This window comes from Thamnophis sirtalis, unplaced genomic scaffold (genome assembly GCF_051295495.1).
Source record: "Thamnophis sirtalis isolate CommonGarterSnake01/CBP01778 unplaced genomic scaffold, rThaSir2_p1.2 scaffold_4, whole genome shotgun sequence".
In the NCBI taxonomy this organism is placed as follows: domain Eukaryota; kingdom Metazoa; phylum Chordata; class Lepidosauria; order Squamata; family Natricidae; genus Thamnophis; species Thamnophis sirtalis.
Genome location: NW_028261384.1, coordinates 77,728,890 through 77,749,965, shown reverse-complemented (window position 1 = coordinate 77,749,965; position 21,076 = coordinate 77,728,890). Strand labels below are relative to the sequence as shown.

Sequence of the window (21,076 nt, the reverse complement as noted above, 5' to 3'; positions counted from 1 at the left end):
CCTCACAAGGAGAGGCCGTGGGCCTCCATCTGACCCACACACTTTGCCCTCCGCACACATCATGAGCAACCTAACCAAGGAGAGGGAACACAGTAGCAGTGGGAGCTGGCCATGCCCAACCCAGCCATGCCCATCCTAGCCATGCAGACAAATTTCTTGAGTTGTTTTCCTAGCTGATAGAATCTGCACCATGACATATTAAACCCCAATTTTCTTTGTGGTAATAAAAATCATCTGGATACTGTACAGTATTCTTCAGGGAATTAATAGGAATAAATCAGAGTTTTTAAAGTTTTAGTTATAATTTCATATTTACCTTTATGATTTGCAATCTTACTTGTAGTTTGATCTATCATATAAATTTGCTTTTAATACTAGACCAATGTTTTTTAATCACATTTTAGTAAGGTTCTATTCTCTATGCATTTTCCTATATCCTGAAATATTTCTGTGCCTGTCAGGAAGGAGCTAAAGAGTTTGCTGCTGCTTTGACTGCTGAGAGAATAAAAACACCACCAAAGCGTCCAGGAGGTCGCCGAAGGGGAAGGCTTCCAAATAATACCAGTAGACCCAGCACACCAACCATAAATGTTCTAGAATCAAAGGATACAGACAGTGACAGAGAAGCTGGAACTGAGACTGGAGGTGAAAATAATGATAAAGAAGAAGAAGAGAAAAAAGATGAGACTTCAAGCTCCTCTGGTAAGATAGTTGTGGAATGTTGCTAAATTTGTTAAAAGTGTTTATGTTGGGCTGGAAGTATTGGATCAAAGTTCAGTTGTTCTACTGTAGGGCCATACTACTTGCTGCTTTTGAAAAAAAAAGTACCACCTGCTTTTGAAAATAATGAAGTTAATTTTTCATTATAAAAAATTTCCTGAACTGTTATGTTTTGAGTTCTATAATATAGTCATCATCTATTGTGCACCTTCCAGAATTCACAAGTAATTTAAATTACTGAAAATCCTTTAGGTAATAAGAATTAAATTCAGAATGTAATTAATGAAAATTTCAGAATATATTTTTCTGGTTTTACATATTTTTATGGATGCAAGTATATTCATCTAAACTGAGCAAAATTATTTTGCTCGTTTGTCTATGTTGGCATACCCTGTTTCAGACAATCACCTTCTCCACATTAGGCTTTTTTGTTTTCTTTCTGTCAAGAGTAAATGAATAATTCAGTCAAACCTGACACAGCTATGCCCTAAGAATTTCCTATCTTTTGAGGATATGATTGATGACATTTGTATTTATTGCTTCTCTTATTGTACCATAAATAGATTAAAAACATTTTATTTATTTTTTTAAAAAAAGACTATAAAAACCAAACTCAGAAAGGAAGAGTAAAGAGGGAGGAAGGGAGAGAATAGAAAATGCACGAGAAAAGAAAGAAAAGAAGAAAAAAATAAAAAGAGAAATATTTAATGAAGTGACCTCTGATTTTCATCTCAAGTACAAACAAAATTAGAATTCTTCACTCCCTGTAAGATTGCACACAGGTATCTATTCTCATAACTCATGCCTTATCTATATACCAATCCATCAATCATTAATATTTCAGTCCTGATATCAGCAAAAAAATCCATAAAGAGTAGCTAACATTTTATAGAAGTATGTCTTATTTTAACATTTGTGAAACAAACTCACTTTGTACCTAATCCTTTTGGTTCTAGCAGTCTTGATCTTTAATTCAATCAACTTTGGATATAGGATTTGATCTCTCTTCAGTTTTTCTTTTGCCTATTTGAGCTTCAGAAAACTTTCTTGTAAATCCACTAAGTAGTCATGATCATGGTCATTCTCTTATCATTTGTTTTTCCACTTTAATTATCATTTCTATTTTATAATCCAGCTGTCCCCAATCTTTCTTGCTTCATGAACCAGCGTTGGTGGCATTGGCAAGGGAATGGTTTCACACATACAACCTAGATCCTGCATATTCATAAATCAAACTTTGAGCATTAGCCTACCACTTGCACTGCCTCAACAGATCACAGACTGGTACTGGTCTGTGGACTGGGGTTTGGGTACCCCAGTTATAACCCACATTTTTATTGTATATTTCAACAGTTTCTTTATATTCTAATATTTCTGCATCACATGAGGTTTGTTTCAGTTCTTTATCCTATAGATCTTTCAGACTATTCTCTTTCACACTTTTTATTTCTTCTTTAACATCTTTTGAACATAGTCTATCTATAGTGTCTCCATTCTTGAAATATCTCCTGGAATGTTTTAAGTATCATACCATACCCTGTCTCCCTCAACATTCCTTTATATCTGGAATATCTGCCCCCCTTTGGTGTTCAAGTTTTAAAATCATAAAATCTCAAATTTCTGTTATGCCTTAAGATAGTTTATTTCCTGTGAAGGTGTCATTTGTTTATATAAGTATTTCCAAAATCCTATAGCAAAACATTCAAATTTGTTTTGTCCTTTAGCTTGTTTATAACTTGATTGAAATAAAATCTTATTTAGCCTTTTGCCATTTTTAAAAATATTCTCAAGCTTATAACTTTTATTTTATTCTGGAATGAAGGTAAACTCACCAGGCGGCTTTGCATTTTGAAATTCTCCATTAGCTATAAGACAATTTCAGAAAGTGATTACAAAATGACGTTTGTGAACCTACTGCTCTTTAAAAGGTCCTGGAAGTCCTAGATGTGCCATTAATTGAAAATATAAAATAAAAATTTGTTTTAGAAATTTGAGGGGTGAAAGTAGAGTTTAATCATACAGTGCTGTATATCGGAATTAGTAATCTGAAGTCTTCCATATGTTTTGGACTACAGTTCCCATAATCTCTTCACTTTGGTCATGCCTGCTGGCTGTAAAGTGCACACATTACTTACCAGGTTATATTTAAAATGGTATGTTACTGAAAGTAGGATACTTGATTATTTGTTTTGTTTTTTGGTATGATCATTGCCGTGATTTCTGAGATTTGAAACTGTTTGCTTTTGATATTGCAGAAGCAAATTCTAGGTGTCAAACACCAATCAAGATGAAGCCAAATATAGAGCCTCCAGAAAATGTTGACTGGAGTGGTGCTGAAGCTTCTATGTTCAGGGTTCTCATTGGTACCTACTATGACAATTTCTGTGCAATAGCTAGGTTAATTGGGACCAAAACATGCAGGCAGGTAAGCATAAATATTGAAAATGTTTTCAAAAATACCACTAGTGAAATTTAGTAATTTAAATGCATCTGATTTTGTGGAAACCATTAATATATCAAATTCAGCTCAATAAAACATTGCAATGAAACTTAGGAGATAATTAATATTTTACAGGTATATGAATTTAGAGTAAAGGAATCTAGTATTATTGCTCCAGCACCTGCTGAAGATGTTGATACTCCTCCAAGAAAGAAAAAAAGGAAACACAGGTAAATCAATAGTATATCAACCATCCCACAACATTTTAAAATGGGGGGAAAGAATTTAAAAAATAAGAATGAAAGGAATGGGACAAATAAAAAAAGTATAAAGTGTTACTTTTTGTTAATAGTTCATTTTAGGATTGCTTCAGAAAATTTTCAATAGTGGAAGAATCTATTGCAAATCAGTATAGAAATTGAAATGCATTAAAATGTCCTTAATATAAAGACTTCTTGAGATATATTAAAAATGCTTTAAATGTTCCTATACTAATTTTTTAAAGTTTAAAACAAATATAAATAATGGATTTTTTGTAAAATAATTTCAGTGCCAAAATTTGCAGTGAAATGTGGCAGTGTAGAGAAAGGGGGATGAAATTAGCTGTGTCTTGTTTGTTGAAATCATTATGTCATCATCTCACCATTTGTGATTGTAAAATAATAGATAATTTCTATCCCAATTGTTATTTAATTTGTATCCTGACCTATCATTGAAGATAGCTAACCAAAAATAAATAATAGTTAAAGCCACAAATATGAAAATTACTTTAAATCGCATCAATCAGCTGAACTGTATTGTCAAGGGAAATGACTATGGAATCTTCATAATGCCATAACAAATAGTGGGGATGATATTCATCTGCTGACTTCTGAATTTTCCAGTTACCAAGATTGGATCATTTATGTTCCCTCTTGCCCAGAATGCTCATCATTAGAAAACACAAAAATGTGTAGTCAGTGTACAAGAAGACTCCATAAACAGCTGTATACTAGCAGTTTGAATTTAGGGTCCCTCAGTATTTTCACATTTATCTGTAAGGCAATTATACTTTACTGCCTTTATTTAGTGAACCCACCCATACAAAATCTAATTTTCTTCTATGAAAAAATGGTTATATCTTATTTTTTTTGTAGACCGGTAGTAATATGAAGCTGTAAGCATTTCTATCTAGTCAGTATTATGCTGGTTAAAGGATTGTCTCCATTCAAGCAGTGTATATTGTGAATGATCTGAAACCACAGAGCCAGCCCATTCTTTTTGACCTATACAGGTAGTTCTTGATTTACAAATGCACATACAATCTGTGCCTGAAATTATGTCTGTTGCACACATCTCTTCCAAGCAGTCATGTAAGCAGAGTTCAGGTGCTTGGAAGTATGCCTATACCTATGAGTAGTCACAGGGATACTGCAACTCTCCCACTTGCCTCCCCCCCCAATCTATGCTTTGGGAAAATTCCAATGCAGTATGAAGCTGAATTACCTGGGAAGCATTCACAGTGGACTGCAAAACAACTGTCCTGCAGGTAGCTCCAAACACCCTGGAGATTTCAAGGGTGCAAAGCAGCCTTCTCCAACAGATTTAATCCAACCCTCCATCACTGCACTGCACTGTATTGCACCAACTGACCCTCACTATTTTCTTCATTTTTGCAAGAGACTGAATTCACTGATTAGTATTATTTTTAAATAATGCAGTCTTAGGTGATATTATGACACTTGTTTCTGAAAGTGATACAAAATATCTTATTTTTTAAAATGCAGCTTGAATTTGGTCCATTTTCCATATTAAAGAACCTATTAACTATATTGTATGTTTTTCTTTTTATAGACTGTGGGCTGCTCATTGCAGAAAGATACAGCTAAAGAAGGGTTAGCATCTTTAAACTTATATCCTGAAATTCTGTTTTTGTTTATTATCCTGTAATTTTTTTAATAAAAAAGTGGTTCCAGTGTGTATATGGAGACATTTTGTCCCTAAGGATATTCTAGTTGAGTTTAAGTCAGAAAGCTACCTTGATTTGATTGTACTACATGGGATTCTAGGCTCAGTATAGTATTTTCTCAGTTCTAAGAATATAGCAGGGAAGTGGGAAGATTTTGGGCTTCATCCACTTCCAGAACATGAAACATTATCTTTTCCCAAAAATCTTATAGTAGACAAACAGTAATGGTGTGTCTTTATCATTCTTGCATCAGGAGACAAAAATACCTTTTCCATATTGCTCCTTTGGCTCAACAAAGGGAAAGATAGGAGTACTAAAAGATTCTGTTTAAGTGCATTGAATTTAGATTATTTCTCTTATCTTTCCCTAATTATTGAAAATGTATAAGGATGTGCAGGGGTTTTATGTAATTATTTGGCTGAAAATATATTCTTCAGAACATTTATCAATTTTTTTGTCCTTCATAATGTCTACATTTGTTGTTGTTCAGATGGATCATCTAATCATGTTTACAACTACCAGCCATGTGATCATCCACGCCAGCCTTGTGACAATTCATGTCCGTGTGTCATTGCACAGAACTTTTGTGAAAAGTTCTGTCAGTGCAGTTCAGAATGTAAGTATTGGGGAAATTTCATTTTAATATGATTTGAACAAGAAGTTGTCTCACTGATGAAGATTTAAAGCCATACTTGTGAAAAGCTTAACAAAGTTTAATAATTCATTTTGATTTTTAAAAAATCTGGTCAGATAGCAGGAAATGGAAAAAAAGAGTTTACAATTTGCTTTTTTGGTGCTGTTCTGAAGTTTTCTCCCAGTGATAGAAAATGGTAGAAGATTCAAGACAGAATGATCCCTAATTGAAAGTATATCCGGGGAAAATTGCTAAAGCTCTTCCACTTCATTCCATATTCCCTGTCTAGTTAGCTGATTTTTTTCTTTTGTTTCTGGTTTGGAGCTGTTATAGTTTAAAAAAACAAAAAAACAATAGCCCAGCAATTGAAAACTTTGATATTAAGGTTAGCCTGTCAGAGGAAGGAAACTGAGCAGATAGTCATTCCTATTGAAAGACTGGATTTAAAAAAAAACAACTCAGTGACAGGTTAGTTGTTTCAGAAACAGATTGGACAACCATTTGACTGGCATGTTATAAGGTTTCGGCCTTGAAAAGGGGATTGGACTAGAAGACTTCTGAGGTTCCTTCCAGCCCTATGATTCTATGTTTTGTTTTCTTAGTTAAATTGTAGATAAACCTCATTTAAAACAGGCAGTTATTGTGTCAGTCGTAGCAGCCATTAACATTTCCCAGTGCAATTGTCCCCCCCCCCCCCCGATTCTGTTCTTTTGAAGCTTTTATTTCTTTATGAAGATCAGCAATAATGAATAAGATCATAGAAAAGAATCTTTCCTAGTATTTTTTTGTATTCTTTCAGAGAAGGCATTTATAAAAAATTTTATAGAGAATATTCTAAAGTGCAATCATTCATGGAAGCAGAAAACTATATTGGCCTCTATAGCCCATCAAAAAATTGCCTCAGCTGGATATAATTTTGGTGAAAAGGATTATTTTAACTATAAGGAATATTACTTGTATATATTAAAATTTTAATTCAATATAAATCACATTTCATTTTTGTTATGGCCCAAACTATTTTTTTGTTCTGCATCCTATATCTCCTGTACACCTACATTTAAAAGTTAACTTTAAACTTTGAAAAGTTGAAAATGTTTCTGAAGGATTTTCTATTATAGGTCTCCAGATCTTTTGCAGCATATAGGTTTTTTTCACAAACAGAGAGTTTATGGAGGATTAAAATATATTTAAAATGTTTGACGTGTTTGTACATGCTACTACCTGAACTGTTTAGATACGTAATCTCCAGATACCGTATTTTTGGGAGTATAAGATGCACCAGAGTATAAGACACGCCAAGATTTTGAAGAGGCAAATTTAAAAAAAGTAGTTAAGTAGATAGAGTGATAGAGAGGGAGAGAAAGAGAGAGAAATACAGTAGCTAGGTAGGGAGAGAGAGAGTAGTTAGGTAGGTAGATAGATAAAGGGATAAAGAAGGAGGGAGGGAGATAGAGAAATACAGTAGGTAGAGGGAGAGAGAGTGTAGGTGGGTAAGTAGAGGGAGAGAGAGAAATAGAGAGAGAAATACAGTAGATAGGTAGAGAGAGAATAGGTAGGTTGGTAGGTAGAGGGAGAGAGAGAGAAATACAGTAGATAGGGTGAGAGAGAGTAGGTAGGTTGGTAGGTAGAGGGATAGAAATAGAGAAATAGTAGATAGGTAGGGAGAGAGAGTAGGTAGGTAGGTAGAGAGAGAGAGAAATATAGTAGGTAATGGGGAGAGAGAGTGTAGGTAGGTAAGTACAGGGATAGAGAAATAGAGAGAGAAATACAATAGATAGGTAGGGAGAGAGAAAGTAGGTAGGTAAGTAGATAGAGGGATAGAGAGAGAGAAATACAGTAGGTAGATAGGGAAAGAGAGAGTGAGAGAGTAGGTAGGTAGATGTTTCCAGGTGTATTTATCCATGTGCTGGAGAAGGAAATCGCTGACAATCTGCAGCACCTAAGACTTTGTTTCTGCTGGCACAACACTTGATCAATGTAATTCTCATCAATCAGTTAAACAGCTTTCCACTAAGGAATTTAAGGTCCAGACCTTGTTTTTATTTTAGAGGATCCTATGGCTTCTGGGATACAGCTTTTATGTAAAATAGAGGAGTACGGTATGATAGCGGAGTTACGTATAAATAAACAGAAGACAAAACTGTTAATTAAGAATATGACTTATATTAATATGGCCCATAAAGTACAATACTTGGGAAATTGGCTTAGGGAGAGATGTTCCTCTATCAAAATAGAAAATTATATGAAACTATTACAACAGGTATCTAAGGATATGACTAATTGGAGTGGTAAACAACTGTCTTTGATGGGCAGGATTGCAACAGTTAAGACACATGTACTACCGAAATTTCTGTTTTTGTTTCAAATGGCACCGACCAAATTGGGGAAAATGTTTTTTAAATCCTTGGAGATAATAGTGGCTCACTTTATATGGCAAGGCAAGAAAGCACGAATTAAAGCCCAAATGTTGCAAAAACGTAAAGAACTGGGAGGCTTCGGAGTACCCAACTGGGAAGCGTATTATAGTGTAGCAATTATGACATGGGTGAAGGATTGGGTGACGTTGAGAAGAAGGCGCTTATTGGCTATAGAGGGATATGACCTCCCACAGGGATGGCACACCTCCCTCTGGCAAGAAAGAGATACCCCCCATAGGTACTTCAAGGGACATATTCGGAAGATTTTGATGGGGGTGTGGAAAAAGATGAGGAAAAAGTACTATCTTAGGGTTCCATGTTGGTTGGCACCGTTGGCAGCCTTAACGCATCCCAGTATATTTAATTGGACAAGAAACATAATATATAAAGACATCATAGAAGATGGCAACACGAAAACAAAGATGGAATTAGAGCAGCAGTGCAGGAATCTGGAATGGTGGGAATATTTACAGATTAGAAATAGGTTTAAAAGCGATAAGGAACGGTTTGGGATCTCCCCAAACCTTCAAGAGTTGGATAAGATTTTGTTTGGCGGAGATAAGAAAATGTTGTCGAAGATCTATCAGTTTTTGACCTGTCAAGAAGTTAAAGAAAAGATGGATAAAAGCCTTCTAATAGCATGGGAGAGAAATTTTGGCTATGAGATTGAAATGGGTAAATGGTGGGATCTATGGAGTAAGACTATTAAACTTACGGTATCTATAATGTTTAAAGAAAATATATACAAGATGGTTTATAGATGGCACTTTCCCCCAACGAAGTTAGCCAAAATATTTCCTGGGTTATCCCCACTGTGTTGGAAATGTGGAAGAAGGGATGGCACCTTTCCATATTTGGTGGTCCTGTATTGAGGCCACGAAATACTATATGTATAACCAATAAAGACTATTTTTTTTTTAAAAAAAAGAGCTTTCCAAAAGGAAAAAAAAAGTTTTTGCACTCTGCAAATCTCTCAAAAACGGCACGTTTTTTGTGAAAATGCCCCTCCTCTTTAAAGCCATGAATAAGCTTGGGGGGGCTTGCAGAGTGTTCCTAGGGGGTGGGGGCCAAAAATGAAAATAGGCCCATTTTTAGTCAAAACAATTGCAGGTATAGCCTTATGGAGGCTTATAGAGTGCTGGTGGGGGCTGGGGAGGGAAACGGGCCGTTTTTTTGGTCATTTTTGCCCTCCCCAGCCCCCAGGAGCCCTCTGAAAGCCTCCATAAGGCTATGCATGGCCATTTTGGTGAAGGGGGCGGGGCTTTGGGAGGCAAAAAATGCAATAAAGCAGTTTCTAATAGGAGTTAAATAAATTGATTCAGTTTTCATTTTTCTTTTTAAAGGCCAAAATAGATTTCCTGGATGCCGTTGTAAAGCACAATGCAATACAAAGCAGTGTCCTTGCTACTTAGCTGTACGTGAGTGTGATCCAGATCTCTGTTTGACATGTGGAGCAGCTGATCATTGGGATAGTAAAAACGTGTCTTGCAAGAATTGCAGCATTCAACGAGGGTCCAAAAAGGTGGTTCAACTTTTTATGAACAGATGACACATTTTATCTTTATTCATGATAGAGATCTCTGCAAAATGTATAGAGCATGGAGCATTCTTCTTCAAGAAAGTGGAAGATGGTTTTTACATAACCTGCTCCCTAATTTATATTACTTAGTTTGTTGGAGAGTCATTTAAGTGTGTTTTTTGTTAGGATTGTAAACCATTCTAGTTTTATTACTTCATGTTTGCAGCTACAGAATGTGTGAAACTGCATATTCAGAAATTGTATATTCTCAATGCACAGTTTACATACACTATTGGAAGTTCAGTTATCAAATGCTTGTATATTGTAGTTTGTGTGATCAGCCATCTGGAACACTGTTCTAACATAGAAACCACCAAATATACAATAGGATTGGCACATAAACATAATACTCTTATGGTAGACTACCCAATATAATTTGTTGTTTAGTAAACATACAGCATTATCTTCACAGATAAAAGATATGCATATTTGAAGCTGCTACTTTCATTTTAAAAGAAATTAAGCAACACAAAATAAATTCAGTGGTGGAAAGCAGAAGGTTCTGTAATAGCAGTTTATTCTGAAGGTTTCATCATGTTAAGCTTGTGTAAAAATAGGAAATTGCGCTAATACACAATATATTCATTTTTGTTATATTTCTAATAACACAGTGGAATTTTATAGGACTGCCAGAGATTAGTTTTTATGTCTTAACTAAAGCTTGCTTTTAACGGCACAGCTCTATGAAAATTAGTGCTATATTGTTCTTTTTCCGACCTTTATAGAATTCCCTTGTAGATAATACAGTAGCAGTAACACAATACAAATAAACTTTGAGTGAAATGCTGCTCCTATATGAGGTATAATTTTAACTGAGACATAGCTGCCTCATTGATGCCTTTGCAGTTTTGAAATACCCGCATTCATGATGATGCAAAGTTTCAATGGAAAATCATTTTGTGTTTCAAAACTGTATTTTCTGTTAATGCCTATGAGTCTGCCTGTCAGAACTTCACTATATATGAATAAGCACTAAAACAAAATCATTTATTATTAGTTAACTACATTGCTTGTTTTTTGTCCCTTTTAATATTGCATACTATGTATTTTGTTAGAATTAAGTATCTTTTTAGTTTTATTGGCTTGTTTAAGGCACTTGCTTTTTCATTCTGTAGCATCTGCTGCTAGCACCTTCTGATGTGGCAGGCTGGGGGATTTTCATTAAGGATCCAGTGCAGAAAAATGAATTCATCTCTGAATATTGTGGAGAGGTAAGAACAACTGTTTTGCATAGTTAGCATTTTACATCCAAATTATTGGGAATTCTTCCAAATAACTACATCTTTTTCAGTTTTATGTTTTTATAAATAAGTAATGTGGGAGAGATGATAGATCTATAAACATTCATATGAAAGAGCATATGTTGCTTGGTTTGTATTAGAATTTTGAAGAATGTTGTATACATGATGAGAAGGGGAATTGGATGATATTTTAAGAAAAAATATCCTGCATTCTAATATACAATATCTAAATATCCCTAGGTTTAGAAGTGATAGAGGTATAGTAATTTGAAAGGATGTTGCTAATAATTGATAGTTTTAGGAATGAAAGCTTGGGAATATTTCAAATCTGTTTTTTTCCTCTGAGAAACACAAAAATAGCCCCATAAGGATGACACAAATAGACACACAGAGGGAGATATCTATTTTTTCTCATTCTCAGTATTCAAGTGATTATAAAAATAGTTTTGTTGACACCCTTCTACACAAAAATTATGTCTCTCTATAAGCTTATGTACAGATTTTACAGAAGTAGGATTCGTTCCTTTTGATTTTGATAGGATTCCTCCCCATCACTCAAATTTCAAGTCGTTGTGTTAGTTGCAAAGTCGCGTCTGACCCATTGTAACCTCATGGACAATGTTCCTCCAGGGCTTCCTGTCCTCTATCATCACCCAGAGTCCATTTAAGATCACACCAACTGCTTCAGTGACTCCATTCAAATTTCAAGTTAATCATCCTCAATTGTTTAGAGCAGTGCTTCCCAAAGTGGATGGTCTGCCCCCTGGGGGGAGGTGGGATGACTTAGGGGAGTGCTAAGAGGCAAGGGGGATGGCAGGGGGGGACACTAAGAAGCAAGGGAGGCGCTAAGAGGCAAGGGGTCCGGTAAGGGGAAAACCCAAAGGGGACATTCTCCCAGCAGCGTCTCAGGCAACTTTCTCTCTTGACGCGCAAGGAAGCTGGGTTTTGCCTTGAAACTTGCTGTTCCAGTAATCTGAAGGGGACATTCTCCCAGGAGTGTCTCAGGCACCTTTCTCTCTTGCCACGCAAGGAAACGAAACCAAATTTGTTTATTTAACCTTTGGCTCCAGCCTCCCCTGCCCTACTACATTAAAATCCCCATGCTTCCCATTTCTGCTGGAAGCACGTAGCCCATGTGAGCGAGCAGGCACACGAGGCCCCTCGATGATCTGAGGGGAGCCGGGAGGTGCCAAACTGCACCCAGCCGTTCTCACTTCCTCGCGGCTAAGGGTGGGAGCACCTGAGATGCCGCTGGGAGATTGTCCCCTTCGGGTTGCTGGGACAGCAAATTTCAAGGGAAAATGCAGCTGCTGGAATCGGTGCGCCTGCAACTTAATGCTCTCCAAGAAGCCTGCATTACTGGGAGCAGCAGAAGAGCAGCAGTGGGCACCACTGCCACCCCTGGTGTCCAGCATCCTCCTCAGGAGCCTCGAGTTGTGGCCATTTGCATGTCTCCCCCGAGCTTCTCTCGGGAGATGAAATGGCAGGCACCCCACTGGCAGATCTTCTGGGTAAAAGGCGAGTGAAGGGTGCAGTGACCGGAGAGGCTGGCCGTCCCCGAAACCAACTCTCAAGGAAGGAGGCAGAGATGAGGCGCGGAGCTAGCTTCCCTTCATCCTTCCTCAAAGAGCTGCAGGTGGCAGGGAAAATGAGGCTTCTTTGCCAGCTTCCCAGCTGGCAAAACAGAATTTTTTGCTAACTGGAAGGTATGTGTGTGAGTGAGAGAGTGGGAGAGAGAGAGAGAGAGAGAGAGAATAAAAGGAAGGAAGGAGGAGAGGGAGAGAAAAGAGAGAGAGACAAAGAGAGAAAGAGAGAGAAAGAAAGAAAGAGAAAGTAAGTGGGGGAGATAGACAAGAAAGAAGGAAGGAAGGAAGAGAAAGGAAGAAAAGAGAGACACACACAAGAAAGAAAGAATGGACAGAAGGAAGAAAAAGAAAGGAAAGAAAGAAAGGAAAAGAGAGATATAAAAAAGAAAGAAGGAAGGAAGAAAAAGAAAGAGAACTTATAATCACAATTGATCCCAAAATTTTGGTTGCTAAGCAAGAGCATTGTTAAATGAGTTTCACCACATTTTACAAGTTGGCCACTCCCACCCGGTCACAAGACCGCCAAGCCATGCCCACAAAATAGGCCACACATACAGAATAGGTTCTAAAATTTTTTGAAACCCACCACTGGGATATGTGTATGTTTGTGAGGTAGAGAAAAAATAATTAAGGGCATTGATCTAAAGATGAAAAACTTTAGATAAAAGACAAAAGTGTTTATTATCCATTTTGGGTTTCTTACAAGAACAACTTTTTGTGTAACTTTGTGATATCTTAATGATATCTGTTGCAGTTTTGTGCTTTGTGATAATAGCTTACTGAGATTACTTCTTTCAATATCTACACAGGAATTATCATCTACTAAAAACAGTGAAGTAGTTACTAAATTTTACTGAGTTTACTAAGTTACTATTTACTAAGTTTCTTGATAAATGACTATCAGACTTTGAAAACCTGGTATCACTGGATCATGTTCAACAATTTTGTTGAATTAACATTAACTAATGTTTTTAAATTGGATTTTGAATAAATGTGCAATTAATTGTTACAGTTTTGAATTTTACTGTTACTATCTTCCTTCTGTCATGCAAACCGCCCAGTCACATGACACCCCCCCCCCCAGCCATGACCACCAAGCCATGCCCACAGAACCGGTAGTTAAAAAAAATTGAATTCCACCACTGTGGGGGCACTGAGGATCAGTTTGTAGCACCAAGGGGGCAGTGGGCTAAAAAAGTTTGGGAACCACTGGTTTAGAGGATCATCTGAAAATCAGTTGGGCCAGGAGTCTAATTTCTTCCACCAGTTTTTCCAATGGATCAAATGTATAGAAAAACTTCTTTATTCAGTCACTAGGCAGGAAAACAGTATGACATGATCCACTTTCTAATCTACAGATAACTTGTGGCATGTTGCACTGTGAAGTGCAGTTTCATCTTTCTTTGCAAGATTGCGAAGAATTTCATTGACATAAAAAAATTGTGAGGTAATTCCAGGCCACCATTTTGAGAGCCAGGGAAACAACAAATAAAATAAATTTGTAAGGGAAGAATATTAAAATGCAGGAAGGGCTTGATGCAGGAACAGCTTCACCAGTTTGTTTGCTAGTAAATTAGTATTTTGTAGCTTGGCATATTCAAGTAAACCTTTTGAAAAGTATAAGGACAACATGTTCTCAAAATTTAAAGGAGCAGCTTAAGATACAAAAAATGCTGTTTGTAAATTTGATATTCAACTGAGAATAAAATGTATATTGTATATAAAAAGCTCGTACATTCTGTCTAAGGCAAGGCATTACAAAAAGTAGGGTCTGAAAGATGGATTAAAAACACCAACAATAGTTTTCAAACTCTGGTACCATCTTTCCAGGGTCAAGCAATTTTTAGAGATTGTAGGGGTGTGTTTTCCATTATCATTGATCAGATAAATCAGGAGCACTATCAACAGTTGCCTAAGTTTTTGCTTGGGAAAGGAAAGAAGAAAGCTCAGAGCAGGTTTTGAATAATACGGAACGTATGGCTCTATCACTTTGTTAAAATATCCATTATGTCAAAAGAGATTCTGCCTGTTACCAAAGCCATCTTAATATTATTTTCAGATTATTTCTCAGGATGAAGCAGACAGAAGAGGGAAAGTGTATGATAAATACATGTGCAGCTTTCTATTCAATTTGAATAACGGTATGTATATTGCTGTCTTTAACCTTCTCCTTTATTCATATTTCTTAACTGAAATATTGGCCACAATACTAATGTTGCTTCCAGTTATCTAATCAGAATTGCTAAGATTTTAAGTTTGAAATGTTTAATGTTCTTAACAATGGAAGAAAATATTTTAATGTTAAACAATAGTAAAAAGCAGACTAATTTATAGATGTGAGCCGCAAAAATGGCACTTCATGAAAACCAGAAAAGTGTTGTTTCATGAAAATACCCAGAATATTTTATAGAAAGTATTTAAATATTATGTATAATATCTGATAAATACAGATAAAAATATACATCATGAGTTATGATGCAGGGAAAGTTTATAAGCGAAATCAGTAATTATAGCATAATAATTCAAGTGACATAAACAAAGCTATACTTGCAGAATGAATCATTTTTTTTCTAAGAATATTACTATATTTCCTACTTTTCAGGCAGCTGTGAATTTATCTGTTGTTTTTAATTTAGATTTTGTGGTTGATGCAACACGGAAGGGTAACAAAATAAGATTTGCAAACCATTCAGTCAATCCCAACTGCTATGCAAAAGGTGAATATTGTTACAGGAGTATATCATACTTTTTAAACAGAAGATTTTTGTAAAACCTTTCCTTAACTTCACTTTTTCTTTTACAGTTATGATGGTTAATGGAGATCATAGAATAGGCATATTTGCTAAGAGAGCCATTCAGACTGGTGAAGAGCTCTTTTTTGATTACAGGTAGGGATAATAATGGTAAAACCTAAATCAGGGAAATAATACATTTCAGTATGTAAATTATGAGAATACTTTTACTAGCTTTTATCAATAAACAATTACAAAAATATGTATAGTCAGAAATATTAATTGTAAGCTTCATAAATTATTTGATGTAGGGATAATTAATTTCATTTCTATGGTGTGCTTTTTATACATCCTTGGGGTAACTGAAAATCCTTAATGTAAAAAATAAAAAAATGAACTAATGATTTATGGTTTTGATTTGCCAGAATAGATTATAGAGTCATGATGCCAACTTAGAGAAAAGTTAAAATTATAATTGTACTTCTTAACTGTTGTAAAGAAGATTGGAAGCCATTACTTTATATCCCCCCCCCCACTTTTCTTTTTAAATGTAGCTTTTCAAAGCTTTTTAGATTATTCTTTATTTTTCTTATTTTCTTTTAATTTAATTTACACTATTATTACTGTTAAATGTTTTTGATAAAACTTAATATATATATATACACACACATAGTATTCTTGGGGCACTTTGCTTTAAAAACAAATGCAAATTATTTTTCTTTTTGTTCTAGATATAGTCAGGCTGATGCCCTCAAGTATGTAGGCATTGAAAGAGAAATGGAAATCCCTTGATACCAACTACCTCGCCTATAAAACAGCTGCCTTATCTTCAGGAGTTTCTACTATGGGCAATTTTATTTTTAAAAATTGAATTGATGCAATTTGGAATGCAAAATTTGCAAAGTACTGTACCTGTAATTTATATTGACATTTTAAAATCAACTTTTTAATGCCTTTTCACCAGCTGCATCAAGTTTTGTACCATTGATCTTTTGCAATAATGCAGTGTGGTACACTTTTTGAACCTTGAATAAAGGATACTTGAACTTTGAATTCATATTGTATGTTGCCATCTTTAAATAAAGGCTTGACTGAATGTATAAATGTAAAAATATTTGAAAGTGTATTTTTTACATGAGAAATCTGCTATAAATAATTTTAACAAAACTTGAATCAAAAATACATGTGAAAAAAATAATACTTTATTGATACCATAAAGATCATCTTATCACAAGGGCAGTTTTAATGTTTGTCCAAATTAGTTTGCATGCTCATCAAATCTTTACAGGGAATCTTAACACATGACGTGACAAAGGATTTGTTTTTACATCTAGTTTAGCACAGAGCCTCACATACTTGATTTGGGCTGAGAAAGGGCTGTTGATCCAAGTTTAGCTATCTGGCTTCTATGCCTTGCAGAAAATTACTGTGTTTTCCTGAAAATAAGAACGGGTATTACGTGGTTGTGCCGGTATGTTGAACCTTGTGGCAGTGCCACTGCTCAGGGGCACAACAAGCCTTGCAGCATACTGCTCCAAGAGGCTGTGGCGGCATGACGAGTCTCACAAAGACTCATTTCTGGCAGAATTTGGGGAAGAGAAAGATTTCTGCTGTTTTCCTTGTGTGCAGCCAAAAGCAGAAGAGACCCTGGCCTTTCTTTCTTTCCCCCAAACTCCGCCAGAAATGAGTCTTTGTGAGACTCATTACAACGACGCCTCTTGCAGCAGGACCTGTAAGGCTTGTTGTGCCATTGTGTGCATGAACAGCAGCACTGCCGGAAGGTTCATTATACTGAATCTCAACCCTGAATCTCAAACCTTGCTATGCGAGGTTTGTTAAGCTGTTGCGCTTGAGTGGCAGCACCACCATGAGCTTCATCATATTGGCGCAGCTGGCATTCTGCCGTTCGCGGCTGCGCTGCTTTGTCAAATCTTGTGGCGGTGCTGCCATTGACGGGCACAATGGCACAAGCCTTGCGGGGTCCTGCTCCAGAGACTGTGGCGCCGTGACAAGTCTCTCAAAGATTCATTTCTGGCAGAATTTGAGGGAGAGAAAGCAAGACCTCTGCTTTCGTTGCATGCAGCCAGAAGTTTGCAAAAGGCAGGAAGTTGAAATGCCAAACTCAACCACTACTCACACCTCATGTATGGGACATTCTTGAGTGGGGTGGAGGTAGGGATGCCATCGGACGACCCCCCACCTGTTTCAGTTTCATCTTTGCCAGGGCAGTAGGTTCTAGAAGAAGCTTCACCGCTTAGTTTGGGATGGACGGTGCTTAGCAGGCCCAGGTGTGGTGGGCAGGCAAGTTGGTGGAGCAGAAAAGAAACGGAGAGGAAAACTTGCCTGCAATTCTTGTTATTCTCCATCATTTCTTTCTCACACACATTTGATCTAGTCGTGGGATTCAAATTTTTTTACTACTGGTTCTATGGGCATGGCGTGGTGGGTGTGGCTTGGTGAGCATGGCTTGGTGGGCGTCATAGGGAAAGGATACTGTAAAGTCTCCATTCTCACCACACTCCAGGGGAAGGATAGTATAAAATCTCCAGTCCATCCCGATCAGCTGGGATTAGGACTAGAGAATAGATCGGGCATTGGTCTTACCTGTGAACGTCCTTTCTCATGATGATCGATGGGAGAGTTCAGGATGGGTTATTCTAGCCTCCTAGACACCCCTGAGAAAAGTCTAACCCTAGGACGGTAAGCTAGAGAACTAAACCCCCCTATACCAATAACAAGCCAAGGCTGCGGCCTGTCATCAGAGTGTGTTTGAAGAAAGTCCTTTTTCTAAACCTTTCTGCAGGAATTCCAGTACATCCACCACAGAGGCCAAAGTAGGATCTACGTGCCCCTCTGACACCAGGTACTGAATACCTTCCAGGTTGCATTATAAATGAGAATGGTGGAAGGCCGTCTGGCCGCCTGAATGGTCCTAATGATCTTGTTAGACAATTTTTCTGTTTTCAGAAGATTCCGCTGAACCACCAAACGGTCAAGCGTAACCAAAGGGGCTCTGGTGGTGGATGGGCCCCTGACTTAGAAAGATCTCTGGGGGAATGATCCACGGTCTGGCCACTGAAAGCCCAACCAGATCAGCGAACCACAATCACCTGGGCCAATTGGGAGCCACCAACAGAACTTCTCTCCAACAACACCTCACTACAGCTGGGATTAGAGGCATTGGGGAAAAGACGTATAGCAGCCCCCTGGGCCACGGACATCACAGAGCATCTACTCCTTCCACTCCCGGGGCTGGAAACCTGGAGAAAAACCTTGGAAGGTGAAAGTTCGTTGAAGAGGCAAATAGATCCAGGACAAGATGATTGAAGCAGTTGGACAGTTTTGCAAAGAGACTGGGATGCAAACGCTACTCTGCATGGTCGACCGTGGCCTTGCTCAATCAGTTCGTTTGCACATTGGACACCCCTGTGATATGTTCTGCCCTGATCAACAGCAGGTGAGCTTCTGCCCACCGACACAATGTCTCTGCTTCTGTCTTGAGGGACTCCAAGGGAGTCCCCCCCTGCCAATTGATGTGGGTCTTTGTGGCCATATTGGCTGTTAAAATAAGGACATGGCCCCCCCGAGATGTGTTGGTGAAAAGCCCTGAGAGCTAGGCGAGCCGCCCTCAGTTCCAACCAGATTATATTGGGAGTTAACTCCTGAGGAGTCCACTGATCCTGAGCTACCCTGTCTCTGAAATGCCCCCCCCCCAGCCAAGTAGACTGCCATCTGTTGTGATGGTAAACCTGTCCATCTCCCTAAAAACACAGTCCTTAGTTATAGCTCTGGACCCCCATAGTGCAGCAAGTGTAAAACCTTTGGTGGCACCCGCACTTTCACTCGAGACATACTGCGATGCACTTTCTGGTAGGGCAGCATGAATCACTGTAGTGGTCTGGTGTGGAATCGTGCCCAGGGCACCAGGGAGATGCAAGATACTTGTTTACCCAGCAGCTGAGACAGCAGCGCCAACGGAACCACCTTGTCCATCCGAATCTGGGCTATCATCGCCCTGATGCTGTTCTGCCGCTCCTGGGAAAGAAAGACATGCCCAGTAAGAGTGTCTATAAGTGCCCTTAAGTGCGCCAGCCCCCTAGAGGGGACTAGATGACATTTGTCCAGATTCACAGAAAACCCATGGTCTCCTAGAACCTGAATGGTAGTATGAACCCTAATCCTTTCCACCTGTCTGTGTGACAAGATTTGAATCAGTAAAATCATCTAGATAACACTGGATTTGGGCAATGTCTGAAGATAAGCAATCAGTGGTGTTAGAACTTTGGTGAATGTTGTTTCAGGCTGACACAAGTCCAAATGGAAGGGCTGCATATTGGAAATGCCTGTCATAGTAACAGAATCTCAGGTACTGTCTGTGATTTGGATGGATAGGGATATGGAGGTAAGCCTCCATCATATCCACTGAAGTAAAAAGGTCCCCGTGCCAGATTCCCACCAGAATAGACTGAAGGGAATGCATCTTAAACTTTCCGTAAACAAGATGCCTGTTCAGACTCCATAAATTGAGAATTGCCCTCCAACCATCTGAAGCCTTTGGGAACACAAAAAGCATTGAATAGAATCCCTGTCCCTACAATTCCAGTGGAACTGGCTGTATGGCCCGAATGTCCAACAAATGTTGGATTGCCACATCCATAGGATTTTCTGGGTCTCTGGACATGGGGCAGCAGAGGAAGAACCTTGGAGAGGGGCAACGAAATTTCAGGGAGAGCCCTGATCATATTGTTTCCAGTACCCAGGTATTGGTTGTGATTTCTTCCCATCTGTCAGAGAAGAATGCCAGCTGACCCCCTATAGGCAGTGATGCCCTCAAGTCATTTCTAATGACAATAGGGCTTATTGCTCCCACCACGAAATGGTTGCTTGCTCTGAGTTTGCTGTCTACCTCTGGCCCCAGTTCTGATTGGTATCTATCATATTGATAATTGGAGCCCCCGAGAAATGGTCACTGCTGGCGGGTAAAATTAGACCCACCTTGCCCTGACGAAAGGGATGCCGTCTAAAGTACAGTGAAGGAAGAAAATCCGCCTTCCTCTTGCCCTTGGTCTCAATAAGAAAAGGTGCCAAGGAATCCCAAAAAAGCTGTTCCCTCTCAAGTGGAAAAGAAGTCAGCTTCCACTTATGCTTAGTGTCCATGTGCCAATGATGCAACCAGAGCATACGACGGGCCGTAACATTCGCAGCCATAGTTTGAACCTCAAACCTAGCTACATTCAGTGACACATCAGCTGTGAACTCTGCTGCAGCCATGATCTTCAAGATGTCCTGATGTGCACGGATATCATCTGCTGGAATTCTGTCTTGCAGGTGCCGAAGCCAATACAAAGATGCCCTTGTAAAAAAGGAAGTAGCAGTCGTGGCCCGAATGGCCCAGGAATTAGCCTGATGGCTCTGCGCAGAGACATCTTCCCTCAGCCTTCAAGGCATCCTCAGCATCAGGTGGCATCACTGAGGTTGAAGTCAACGCAGCTACCAGAGCATCCACCTTGGGAACCTGCACTAGGGTCAAAAGGTCAGAGTCAACAGCATACAGAGTGTTTTCAAAAGTACTTGGCTTAGAAAGAGTAGCTGGAGCAGTCCACTGCCTCTTAATTACATCCAGAAACATCCCAGGAATGGGAATAGTCATCCTCTGCCACCGAACCTTGGGTGGAATCTGGAACAGCTGAGTCCTTTCCTAGGCGGACTATTGTCTTGGCCTTGGAAAGCAGGGACTTAAAAAGAGATGGGTTAAATAGGGCCTTAAAATTTGGCAAGT

At 38.3% G+C, this 21,076-nt stretch overlaps 1 protein-coding gene across 3 annotated transcripts in view; it reads left to right on the top strand.

The window, feature by feature from the left end:
• EZH2 (enhancer of zeste 2 polycomb repressive complex 2 subunit) overlaps nt 1–16,405 on the top strand; it is a 63,217-nt gene extending 46,812 nt beyond the window's left edge. For 2 of the 3 annotated variants that reach the window (XM_087713152.1, XM_087713153.1), the window contains exons 10-20: nt 462–702; nt 2,976–3,145; nt 3,296–3,390; nt 4,994–5,034; nt 5,599–5,724; nt 9,503–9,681; nt 10,854–10,949; nt 14,625–14,706; nt 15,202–15,282; nt 15,369–15,453; nt 16,029–16,405. In XM_087713152.1, coding sequence (XP_087569278.1) covers nt 462–702; nt 2,976–3,145; nt 3,296–3,390; nt 4,994–5,034; nt 5,599–5,724; nt 9,503–9,681; nt 10,854–10,949; nt 14,625–14,706; nt 15,202–15,282; nt 15,369–15,453; nt 16,029–16,089 — 1,257 coding nt within the window. In that variant the 3' untranslated portion in view covers nt 16,090–16,405. The remainder of the gene's footprint in view (nt 1–461; nt 703–2,975; nt 3,146–3,295; nt 3,391–4,993; nt 5,035–5,598; nt 5,725–9,502; nt 9,682–10,853; nt 10,950–14,624; nt 14,707–15,201; nt 15,283–15,368; nt 15,454–16,028) is intronic. The other variant, XM_087713154.1, reaches the window with a different exon arrangement.
• Nucleotides 16,406–21,076: the final 4,671 nt, after the last annotated feature.